This window comes from Lycorma delicatula, chromosome 1 (assembly GCF_047948215.1).
Source record: "Lycorma delicatula isolate Av1 chromosome 1, ASM4794821v1, whole genome shotgun sequence".
NCBI lineage: Eukaryota > Metazoa > Arthropoda > Insecta > Hemiptera > Fulgoridae > Lycorma > Lycorma delicatula.
In genome coordinates this window covers 203,499,931-203,513,497 of record NC_134455.1, presented here as the reverse complement: position 1 = coordinate 203,513,497, position 13,567 = coordinate 203,499,931, and the positions used below count along the sequence as shown (strand labels likewise).

At 32.0% G+C, this 13,567-nt stretch overlaps 1 protein-coding gene across 1 annotated transcript in view; it reads right to left on the bottom strand.

Moving 5' to 3' along the window:
• eIF3a (eukaryotic translation initiation factor 3 subunit a) overlaps positions 1 to 13,567 on the bottom strand; it is a 95,788-nt gene that overhangs the window by 18,133 nt on the left and 64,088 nt on the right. Inside the window, exons 13-18 of the mRNA XM_075370791.1 lie at positions 12,972 to 13,136; positions 10,621 to 10,898; positions 10,226 to 10,464; positions 9,009 to 9,433; positions 8,778 to 8,839; positions 5,825 to 5,937 (exon numbers count right to left, since the gene is read on the bottom strand). Coding sequence (XP_075226906.1) covers positions 5,825 to 5,937; positions 8,778 to 8,839; positions 9,009 to 9,433; positions 10,226 to 10,464; positions 10,621 to 10,898; positions 12,972 to 13,136 — 1,282 coding nt within the window. The remainder of the gene's footprint in view (positions 1 to 5,824; positions 5,938 to 8,777; positions 8,840 to 9,008; positions 9,434 to 10,225; positions 10,465 to 10,620; positions 10,899 to 12,971; positions 13,137 to 13,567) is intronic.

The following is a 13,567-nucleotide window of genomic DNA, read 5'->3' as shown; positions in this document are numbered from 1 at the left end:
GGTTGTCATTTGCTTAAAGAGTGTCACCTGGTCCATTCAGAAAAATTCAGTGGTGTACATTTCTCATACCATCGGATCAGTATGATATTGTATTGTTCTGTAATATAGTATCGTTCTCTATAAATGTCACAAACTTGATAGTAAACTCTAGTCAGTAATGTTATTTGCATTCAAGAAATGGACGACAGACCAAATTTCACACGTAGCGGGTATTCACTTTAGACATTATTAACACAAACTGAAAATAATGCAGAAATGAATAAAAATGGAGTCTGGCCAAAAAATAAAAAATTCAGTGTATATGAATACCAATTATACTGCAGCTGCTATAACAATATTTAATAATAGAATATATTGTCTGGATATTCCTTGTACATTTATAAAAGGTATAAATCAATAATTAGTCATATTGCAGCCATAAACTTATTTTAAAAATAGAAAAATGAATCCATAATTTTTCAACATCATGTGAGGTTTTCAAAAAATTCTTCCACTGTTCCTGAAGCTTTCTTTGCCATCAGGAAGAAAACTTTTAGATTGAATAAAAAGCCACGAACACACCTCTTCCTTCAGTTCTTGGTCAGAGATGAATTCTAACCTCTCAAATGTCTGAGCGGGCCAAGTAGGCAATAAAGTCTGAAGGAGTGACATCAGGTCTATATAGAACGTAACCAATACCTAATATAATTTACAGATTTCAATTAAGTGGGCAACAGCATGTGGACAGGAAAGGTTATGAAAATGTATAACAAAATATTTTTCTTAGTAACTAATTGTTAGATATGGAATGTATATCTTTGCTCTTGTATTTATAACATATAACATTTTTACAGTCTTCTTTAGTCCAATATGTACATGCTTTGGCCTATATAAGTCCTTTATTTCAAACTGCTGATATTAGATATCATTTTAAACCAGCCGACATGCAGAGGGACAGAAAGCATCAAAACAGCTGTGTATATATACAAAGCCTGTCCGGAGAGTAATGTCACACTTCTATTGTGAAGCAACTGTACATTGCAAGCGCTCCATCATCTGCTGGGATCGATGGTGGTGTAAGTCAGCTATCGAGCAAGTGCTTGCTTAGTTGTCTGCAAGCTCTCAGAAGTAGATGGGCGATTTCGTAAACCTCTGTTTTGTTTCTTGTACAAATCATGATGCAGCGCTCACTGGAACAAAGATACACGATCAAGTTTTTTGTGAAATTCAGGAAGCCTGCAGCAGAAACTTTTCCAATGGTTCAACAGGCCTTCAGGGAAGAGTGTTTATCACAAAGGCAAGTCTACAGATGGCATAAGGTATTTTTGGAAGGCTATAGAGGTTGACAAAGAAGCCTGCACTGGACGTCATCAACCTTCTCAAACGACGAAAATGTGACTCGTGTGAAAGAACTTTTGCACTGTCAAATCAGTATTTGTTTAATAGCTGGCATGTTAAATATTCCAAAAACTATAGTCCATGAGATTGTGACCAATAATGTGCACGTGAGAAAAGTGTGCTCAAAGCTTGTCCCTAGAATTTTGACCGATGACCAAAGATCTTGCCGAGTAGAAATCTGTCAAGACATTTTAGAAATGTGTGAAAATAATACTCACTTTTTCAACAATGTTATCACCGGTGATGAAATGTGGATACTCCAGTAGGGCCCCGAAACAAAGAGGCAAAGTGCCGAGTGACACACCTCGGCGTTCTCTCACCCCAAAAAGGCTCGAATGAGCAAATCAAAGATCAAAACCGTGCTCATTGTTTTTTTGACATCAGGGGGATTGTCCACTGTGAGTCTGTACCTTCCAGGACAACCGTTAGCTCTAAATTTTATGTAGAAGTCCTTAAGAGACTGAAAGCAAAAATCCGGCGGGTCAGACTAGACATCAGCATCGATTGGAAACTTCACCATGACAACGCGCCAGCCCACACTGGCTGTGACCAGCTATCTGGCCAGTAATGTGACAACACTGCTCCAGCCACCCTACAGTCCTGAGCTGGCTCCCACAGACTTTGTTTCCCCATCTGAAATTCTCCCTGAAAGGATATAGTTAAAGAACAATTTACATGAAAGCAGCTTGTGAAATGGTTTTAAACGCACTTTCTGAACAAGCCTTCCACGATGCCTTCACAGATTGGAAATCCTGCTTGCAAAGATGTATTGACACAGGAAGACAATATTTTGAAGACTTTTTATGTACAGGTGTTATTATTCTTATTATATAAATAAATGTTCTTTTTTTCATTAGTCTTTTTGTGATAAATATGTGTGGATATACTTTTTTTTTAAAGTAATTTAATTTGGAGAAGTTTGGTTCATAGGTAATGAAAATAATCAACAGTCAAGCAAATTTTCATAGCAATGAGCATGAAATTCACTATTTTAGAATTTTCTCATGAACAAGAGTATTTCTTTCTTATGTGCCATGTACCTCTTAAAAATAAAGTAAGTAAATTATACTTAATATTTTTAATTTGGGCACTAACTACTTTTGGCAAAGAATCACCAATTACGTACTTTGGTTACTTAACCCTTAACTCACAAGATGAGGTATGTCATACCGCATGAATACATTGAAATGGTGTCTCTCACTCATAAACTGTTTCAACGCCCCTACCACCCCCGAGTACCTTTCGCACATGTTCTCTTTTAATCACCATTGTTAGTTGTGACCTTCAGTGCTTGTTAGTGTAGAGTTGTCATCCTGCAGTCCCTTGTACCAGTTATCATGTTGTATGCTTCAATATTCTAATATCTGATGGTTCTATGTACCACACCTCATAGTGAGAGTACCTCTTTTTATACAGTCGATTTTCTAATTACTTTATTCTTTTTAAGTTTTTTTTGTTACAAGTTGTTACATGTTTTTTTAGTGGTAAAAAACTTTATTATTTTGTAAAAGGTAATTACATTTTTTGTTGTGTATTTTGGAACTATTTTAATAACTATGTTATTGAAAGTGATCACAACATTTCATCTGAACAAAGTGAAAATAGTTTGGATGGTGAAATAACTTCTGATCCTCAGGACAATACCGGTCATTTTTATTATGCCAAAAATGGTCAGCTAGATGTTTCCACAAGAGAAAAACCAGAACTCAATGGCTCAATATCACGATCCAGCTTCCAGGACTAAAACAACTTGCACGTGCCTTAGGTTTGAAACCAGAATCAATTGAAACTTGGGGTCTAATTATTGACGATGATCTATTACGCAGATTCATACGCTTTACTTCTGTAAAACCTCAAATAGTTTGAAATTTGCAAAACTTTCCAAACACTACAAATGCGGAATGTGTCCTTATTGAAATGAAGACCTTTGTTAGTTTGCTTTTTTACTCAGCAATTTATAAATCTAATCATGAAGACACACTACCAATATGGACTACTGATAGAACAGGATGCGATATTTTTTGTTGCATTATGAGTACAAACAAATTTTAAAATTTATTATTACATATTCGGTTTGATGATCAAACTGACTAAAGACATCCAAGAAAATCCAATGGGTGCAATTTCTGAAATACTTGAACTGTCGGGATTCATACTCTATTAATGCTTATTCTACAGTAGATGAAATGCATGTGGCCTTTAAAGGTTGGTGTAGATTTAGAGTTTATATGCCAAAAAAAGCCGTGCGAATACAGAATAAAAATTCAAGCTGTAGTTAATTCCCAAACCCATTATTTTAGCAACGGTTACATCTATGCTGGTAAAGACAGCGATGATATACTTGATGAAACTGACAAACAGTATTCTAAACCGACATTGGTCAGTCAACCATCTTACAAATAATATAATGTATAGCAACAAGAACATCATGACTAAAGACTGTATTCATCAACAGAAATCACTAATGTACTGTACGATATGGGACTTACATTTGTCGGGACAATGTGTCAAAACAGGCAGGAAATTCCACCCGAGTTCAAACCTCAAAGATGTCATCCTGTAGGAAGTTCAATATATGGATTCACGGCTAAAAAAAAAAAAATAGTATCTTATGTTCCAAAGAAAGGTAAAGTGTAATTTTTCTTTCTGTGATGCACAATACTCCAGAAAGCTGAGAAAAGACAGGAAGACCTGAAGTAAATACTTTCTAAAATCATACTAAAGGTGGTATAGACAGTTTGTTTAGATGATAAATGTGCCATCTATGGTTCCAGCCGAAGAACTCATAGATGGCCAATAGCCATTTCCTTTAGACGTTTAGACATCAGTGCTGTTAAATGTGTAACAATGTATTGTAGTTATCATGATAATGAAAAAAATTAGGTTAATTTTTATGAAGAAACTGGATAAGGTCCTTGTACAATCTCATGTAGAGCGAAGAATTCAAGAATTCATTTTCACATCTCTAATGATCTTCGAGCTTATGTACGGGCAAAGTTTACAAATCAAACCACCAGTAATAACTAAAATGATGAAGGTGATAAGACTCAAAAAAAAAAGACATGTCACTTACGTGATCCAAAGAAGAAAAGAAAATCATTTTATGTGTGCTACAAGTGTAGGAAGCCCTTATGTCTGGAAGGTGCAAAAAAAGGTATGCAATAAGTGTATTAAAGAGAAAGATGACTAATTTTACAATCTGTATGCCTGAGGATTTTTTTTTTTTTTAGCTCTTGATTAAAGAAATATTTTTATTTTGTTGTATTTTTCGATAGTGTATGAAGACAATTTCATTTAAGAATAATATAGCCTTGTGAAACTTCAAACATTAAGTTTTTAAATTTTGCTATTGTCATAATAAACTTTTATCTTTGAAAAATTAATTTTTCCCTAATAAGTAATATTAATAACAATTCAGACTGTAAGCTAAAAATACTTATTATAAAAATATCTTTAATAAATGCTTTTATAAAGTTATGGTAAGTTAAATAACCTGTAATTTAAAAAAAAATCTATAATCTGAATTTTTAGTTACTTCCTTTGGAAAAAGGAGATAAAACATTAATATGATTTCTTAAGACAACAAAGTACTAATAAATCAAAATATAAATGTAACTATACATGCTGTTCTAAAAAGAAGGGGGACTGAAAAATGGGGTATGGGACTAAAAATGGATCTCTTTACTAACTGTAAAACATTTAACCTAGTTGGTTGGGGGTTAACTGAATAACTTAAAATGATGTTAAGACAAGTTTCTCTGGATATTTTGAACTTTTTTATTTTGCAGTAAAATAAATGAACATTATAATAAAATACAGAAATGTAATTGTGAATTAAAGAACTTCATAAATAACGTTTTTAATATAAATATTAGCTTCTAAGTAGATAAATAGTAACTTTTAAGCAGATGAATTTTTTTTTAGGTTTTTACAAATAATATTTAGGCTTCATCTCAAACACATGCGCGCGCGCGCGCGCACACACACACAAACAGTCATTTTTCTTACTACTAAGTTTTTTTTGGATTTGACATCCAAACACAAAAATGTTAATTATTACTGATATTCCTAAACAAATTCTCATATAATTTATCCACTCTTTTTTGTAACACTTGTGCAGCTGGCACAAAGATTCAAAGGACATCACTTATAAGGCGACAAACATACATACCTGTTCAGGGGCAAAAACTGATCACAATTCATTCTTATACCAATTTGGTAATTAAAACTATACTGTGCAGAGCAGATGAGTGGTAAAAAAGAAAGCTAACAGTCATTGCCATTACAAATAAAATAAATAAATCAACATGCCAATTAAATTAAATGTTGTAAGATCTGAGAAATAACAGAGTATCTTATACATAAGAAACAGAATTAATAAATTGTAAGGTAGAAACTCTTAATAAATATCTGAAGATTACAATACTTCATCACTAACAGTACCTACCAGGTGGAGGCCTTTCAGGAGGTGGTGGATCAGCAGATGATGTCCCCCTTGCAGGTGGTAGTGGTCCTTCCCTCTTCCAGTCCAATTTACGTTCTCTATCATCACGATCTCTTCTATAATGTTCAAACAACTTGATATTAAAACTTCTCATTCATATGAATTACCTAATGATTATACTAAAACCTTCTATACTAAGACCTTATGCAAAGATGAGATAAGGATACAACCCTCCAAAACTACTGCAATTGTTACACATATACAAGACAGAAATATAACGCCTACAGATGAATTATTTAAACAAATGATTAAAGCAACTTATAACTAACACAGTTGTGATACAATTGATAATTGTAACTAAGCTCTATGCATGTTGACAGTAATAGTGGTGTGTGGTACAACATCCTTCTCTCCATTTTCTATCGCTGTAAGAAAATTTATTCTAAAGATTCCATAAAGATGAGAAAATTTTTTTGTAATATTAAAGACCATAAAGTAGTGTATTAAAGTGGTCTTAGAGGGGAAGCAACTAACTCAAAATAATTATCATATGCATTAAAAAAATATATACCATGAGTTAAATAAATATAGCACCAAACTTTGGAAAATCTTTCAATAAACAAAAATGCTTAACTAGTATGATTTTAAATGACCAAGTTACAAAAAAAAAATTTCAATTATTTTATGTCATTTTCATTTTCTCCGGTAGGTCAGTACTATATTCTATTAACTCATTCTGCCCCTCTTGTAAAACCTGTTTCAACAGTAAACAGAATATTTTAAATATATGTATAATTCTCAAATAGAACCTTTACTTTATATGCAAGATAAACTTCTCATTCTACTTTCTGGTTCCCTTCTACCACTTCCAGCTCTTTTCTTCAGCATAGAAACAAATCTTTAAAAAAAACCCAACATTACATATTCCCTGAAATTTTTGTGTAGATTGTAACAAAAATCTTCCTGTTGGGGGTCTTTAGGTCAGGAAATATTTGCATAAGCATTCAGTTTCAGATGAATTTTCATTGGCTAAACCATATATAAAATGCAACAACAACAAGTTCTTCATTAGAATAAACTGTTCAGTATGTTGAATCTCTAAATTGCTTAATCTCTAACTTTGAAACAAAAATAAACAGAACTGACCTGCAAACATATAAAGATTTATTCTTAACATAATCACACTGAATTGCCAGTGAAAATAATTAAAATGCAATTTTATGAAATAAAATTTCATCATAAAATTGTCAGAATAAATTGTCTAACAGCTATTGAAAAATGAAGAGAAGAATATTATCCCTACTATATACTCATGTTCTCAGAGGTCAATCAATTGTGACTAACCTAGTAATTGTATCGGTATGTTCCTTTTAATAAAATATGCATAAAATTCTTCAAAGACATTATACACTAAAACTTGGTTGTCTGACATCATAATTAAATAAATTGATGCCATTTTGTTAGAAAAAAACATGCTTAAAAATTCTGATAATAAACCAAAATTTGAAATCTGACAACACAAAATTTCCAATTTTTCTTAGTATAATATGCCTGTTTAAATATTTACACCAAATTTGGGTAAAATATCTAAATCCAAATTCTTCAGAAGTGAATTTTAATTTTAAAAAAATAAGAATTCAGACAGCCAGAAAATGAATCTAAAAATATTACATTTGTTCACATAAACTTTACTTATTTTAATTAAAGGATGTCCAGACTAAGGTATCCAGACGTAATAATCTATATTTAGAAAATCAGTAGTCGTAATATGTTAAATGTAGACTCAATCAACACGAAATATTTCCGAGATCTGTTCTACTCTCAAGATCAGTGGAATATGCATGTACGGGCGAGCCAACTCACAATGCAATTATAATTAGTAGAGATATGTACTTACAACAGAAGGTTCAATACACAATTTGGTTAGCGGAGTTTCAATCAATTACACATGTTCAATGGCATGTACGATCTGAATTGAATATCAATCCTCCTACATCCAAGTTAATTTGTCAGTGGGAAGACTTTAAGAGAGACAAGAAGCTTGAATATTCATAAACTGGGAATAATCCAAAAGTTTCAGTTAGTGTTGAGACTGTGGATCGTGTACATAATGCATTCACTGCCGGTCCTGGAAAGTCAATTAGGCAGGTCAGTTACGAACTGCAAATTCCTTGTTCCACTGTTCATGACATTGTTTGCAAGTGTACAAGTTACACCTCCTTCATCACATTAAACCAAATGATCACTGCCTACAATATCAATTTGCTGCAAAGGTATTGCAACACATCAGAAACAATCATAATTATCTTAATATGTTGTTATTTAGTGATGAGGCAATTTTTCATACACGCGGGAAAGTTATCAGATACAGTTGTCGAATCTGGGTACTAAAAACCCTGAACAACAATCCAACATAAAAGACACATCAAAAATCAATGTCTGGTTAGGAACACAAAAATGGCGTCATCAGTCTTTTTTTTTCATGAAGCCTACTCTGAAAAGACACATTTACCTCAACATGTTAGAGAAGTTTACTGTTCCTCATATTGCTGGAAGTATCAGTTTATTTTCATCAAAATTGGATATTTAAATAGAGAATTGAAGCTGTTGGTCTAATAATGCTGCAGATGGTCCTAAACACCTCACAAGAGTTAATTTATGATCTAGATCATCTCTAGATGATCTATAATAGACTATAATCTATTATGATCTCTTTTGTAATCTACAGAGCTACAAAAGTTACACATATTGAACTTGACTAACCTATATTAAAACATGGTTAGAAGCTGTTTACTAATAAAAAAAATTTAAATATTTTAACTGGTTCTCTTAATATAAACTAATATTTTTGAGTACTTTTAGCCCGACACCGTGTACTGAGTAACTCCAAAATTTTGGTACCCTATTTACGCTGTATATTATTTTTATTATACAAGAAAAAATAAAAATAATATACCTCAATGGAGGACCACGATCTCCAACATCAGAGCCCATCTCTTTGGCACGCCAACTACGATTCTGCAACAAAAGACAAGTACATAAGTAACTTACTAGCAGAAAATCTATTTTTAATTACTAAAATACTATCAGAAACGCATGATAAAAAGTAAAAAATACTTTAAAAACTATTAAAATTGGATTCTCAGAATATTAAAAGCACATAAATAAAAATAAGGAATTTACTTACTAGATCAGGCCTATCTCCTCCTCTTTCTCTGTCTCGTTTCTCACGCTCAAACCTACTACTGCCTCTATCATCAAAAGAACTTCCTCCTCGTTTGCTGTACCAGTCCCTATCACGATCTATGTCTCTATCTCTGTTGTCTCGATCCCTATCTCTTAATCCTCTACGGTCCCGATCATCATCTCTACCACCATATCCTCTGCTGTCTCGACCTCCGAAACGATCTCGATCATAACCACGTCCAACATCTCTATCTCTATCCCTATCCCTTTCACTATCTCTATCATATCCATCTCTTTCCTTATCATCTCTGTCCTTTTTCATATCATTTTCTCCCCTCTCTCTACTTAAACCACCAGCTCTTGACCACGATGAACCTTCTCTATTGTTCTCAGTCGTTTTCTTATCAGTTTCACGACTTCTGAACGCTGAAACAAATAACTAGCATCAAATAAAAATCAATATATCAGACATAAAATAAAAATATTACAATTTTCTAGGTATAAAATTTAATGAGCTATTCAGATGATGTTTTACTTTGTCACAAAATTATCAAAACATTGAGATCTGAATATTGTAATTCTAGAAAAATATTTTCAAATGAATTTAGGCAGAAGAAAAAATCTATTTTATATTAGCAACTATAGATATATAGATAGTATTTTATGTTATTTCACAAAATAATTTTATTAGGCAACTAACAACAATGACTACAAAAAAGATTACTAAAAACCTTCAAATATCCTGAAATATCGTATATGTGTGATATGTCAATATAAATTACAACAAACAAGAACCATATCTCTGAATGTAACCATTAAAAAAATTGCTGAAAAAAACATGTATAATTATTTAGTTAGAAATGTTAATCAAAAAATTACATCCTGATTAACTCATAAGGGAAAAAAATATTTATTAAAAGCAATTAATGTAACACAATATCAGGACATCTAAAGAAATGTAGGTTTTTTCTTGTAATATCATCACACTGGGTATTAAACCTTTTTCTGCCTATCCATTCTTTTACTGGACTTATCCAATAATTACATTCAAACAGGATACAATCCTCATCCACTGACAATGAAAATTTTGTTCATTTTACTTCCACTCGCACAACTGTATCCCATTAATTTTTGTAATAAATTATGAAAAAATTGTTATTTAGATCAGCCTTTATAAATCATGTGACAATACTTTAAAAATACCTAGTGCTTACTTACTGGGTTTCCATGGTTCAGCAGAAGGTTTGGTGGTATCACCAGTATTAGATCTTCTCCAAGACCCAGGGGAATCCTTTTTATCGCTATCTTCAAATCTTGAGCCACGTCCTCCTTCATCTTTGCTAGACCAGAATGGACTTTTTTCTAACTTTCTAGACTTGTCTTCTAAGCTTTTAGCAGCTTCCTGTTCCCGTTTTCTAGCCATTTCTGCTTGCCTGTCTGCCATTTCTTTCTGCTTCCTATAAAACATGTTAAAATAATCTAAGTATTTATGTTTTAAATTTAATTGTATTTTTACTTTTACTTAAATAGTACAAGTACAGTTAGCTTTTTTTGAAAATGGAATTGATGATAAAAAGTGCACATCTAAGAGATAATCAGACTTTTTAACTAACCTGTAGCGTTGCTCTTCTTCTTCCTCACGCCGTCGAGCTGCAAGAAATTCTTCTGCCATTCGCTTGATGGCTGCTTGTTTTTCTTCTTCCTCCTCACGTCTCTGCTTTTCCTCCTCTTCACGTTTTCTTTGTTCCTCCTCACACTTTCGTTGCTGCTCTTCACGTTCCTTTTCAGCAAGCCATTGTGCTCTTCGTTCTTCCTTTCTTTGTGCCTTACGTTTTGCCAAACGTTTCTCACGCTCTTCCTTTAATCGTGTTTGGAACTCCTTTAATTTCTCCTATTAAAAGAAGAAGAAAAAATAATAAAGATGAGTGAACTGGCTACTAACTAAAAAAGCTATAACTAAAAATTAAGAAATAGTCCAAAATAAGGCTCTATGTTTTCAAGAATATGTAAGAATCTAGAACCATAATACTAATATGAAATATTATTTGAATACAATTCTGAAGTTCATTATTCCGTTCAAATTTATCTTAATAAAACAATTACTCATAAAATCCTTATTTCCCGATTATCTCACAAATCAGAACAGTAGAGATAATTGTTAGCATCTATCTGTATAGACTAAGTCCAGAGTAAAGATTTTTCTAATCTACAATGTAATCCCTTACATGTACTTTTAAGGCGATATATAAGAAACTTATATTTACGATATTCTTATGCACTTTATCTTTCTTTTGTGATTTTGATAAATGCAACTGTATATTTCCAATTATAAATATTCTTTCCAAAAGAAATCATAAAAGTTTGTCAGGGGAATAGTTGTTCCAAACAACTTTTCCCAAAAGTCTTTGGAAAAAACTTTCCAAAGAAGCTGACCAACATCAAAAAGCAGACTGATGTCAAAGGTAACGTGTACCTTTGAAAAAACTAAAAAATAATTATATTATAATAATAATATTGCAATATTATAATTATATTATTGTAATTTTCAAAAATAATTGTTGAAAGGGACCAGTTTTGTTGGTAGTCATTGAAAGAACCACTAACTTAGCTTACAAGGCATTAATCTTGTTAAGTCAATTTTTGGTGAAAATGATGGTGCAGCTATTTTGAGAAAACTCAACTTTTTTCTGTTTAATATAAAACTGATGTAAGTCATACTGTATATATATTGTCATTGAAAGTTCTATTTATTTAAAATTAATTCTGATGTTAAGCTAGCATTTCACCTTTCGATAGATACACCTTCAGTTACATGACTTTTGATATACCCAATAAAAATATTTTTTATTTGATAATTGTATACTTAATCTTAAGAAATTTACTGTAGTATTATGCAGGAAGTTTTGAAATACAAATTAACGAACCATACTGTCAAGAAAAAACAAATAAATTAATAAGCTCTTAATATTTCATTAGCTGAAATTGTGTATTGTGATAAATTTAATTAAAATTAGTTAAAAGTTTCACCCGTTTTACATTAAAAAAATTATGACCATTTCTTTAGACAAGAAAATTATTTTCTTATTTCAGAAAATGCTATTATTGCAGAATCAAGCAATGAAATAAGAACAACTATAGAAACAAAACATTTAATAAGTGAAGAGGAATCTCTGTGAAAGAAATATGTAAAACAATACCACAGGAAGTATTTGTGAATGATTGTAGATACCCTAAAAAATACTGCTAAAATTTCAGAAAAAATGAGGAAGTCTTACAACAACAGCAGCAGCTTAGTTTTACCAGCATCTCTATTACAGTAAAACTATAATTAAAAATATCGATGATACCTTGTACGACAGGTTTAACACAATCTCACCTTATGCAATACAGACTTCGATCACAGAAAAGCTTTTGAGATTTTGACCCAATTTTTTTTTTTTTTGCCAAAAGTGAAATAATGTGAATAAAAGTTACCAAGACTTTTCCTAAACTAAATTTTAAAAGAAAGAATGATAGTCAGGTAGAGGCAATAAACTTAAGATCAGAAAGTTTAAATCATAAAAGCTTGATTGATGTAAGAAAATGAAACAATGACAGACTAAATATGCACATATATTGCATTAACTAATCGCTTTCTCACATCCAGTTCTAAAATTTCACACTAGCTGTTCATCAATTTCCACCACAAATACTCTAAAGTTAAGAGTGCATGAGTACCAAAAAGCCTATTGAACTAAATTTGCTGCCAGAATTTAGCAATGCTTTTGATAACACTTAGAGAAAATCTTGCAAAGTATAAGGCTAATGCACACAGCATGGAAAATCTTCACAAAGATTAAATATAAAAGATTTTTATAACAGTCTACTGATAATTGAAACCTAAGTTGCGCAAGGCACACTAGTCTGCATTACTTGTTAATCTCAATTTATCTGGAATTTATTATAGAAATATTTAAATACTGACCTGGTAAGCAGAATTTCTTTCTGCCTTAAGTTTATTAAGGAAAAATTCCTTATCTTGAGCCATCCGCGCCAATCGTTCTCTATATTCCACAGCTAACTTCCGCTCATTAACAAGCTTTTCGATACGATCAGCTTCTTGTTGCTCCCAAAACTTCCGATTCTGAATCTGCAAACAATTGGTGCAAAATTACCAAAATATGCTGTCTCTGCTTTATCAGTATTTTTAGTTTGTTTCCAGGAAATTATAATGCAAGAGAGCTCTCAAGCAATGCTTAAAAAATTCTAAACAAGGGGGAATACAGTACTAATACCTTTGAAAGTTCAGTTGATTCACAGGGAAGGGGGATTGATTATTGAACCAGCAAATGGCTTCTGGTTATATACAAAGTCCAGTTACAGTATACTTCACTTACCACTAGCAGTGGTAACAATACTTTATACACCTCAGGTGCCCTCTATGTGTTTAACCTTACTGAACTTTTGATAAATTACACAATACAGTATAGATATATATTATTTCAACCCCTCAAAATTGCAAGTTTATATGAACAACTTGCAAACACATGTATGCATTCATAAGTGTGCACATATAATATT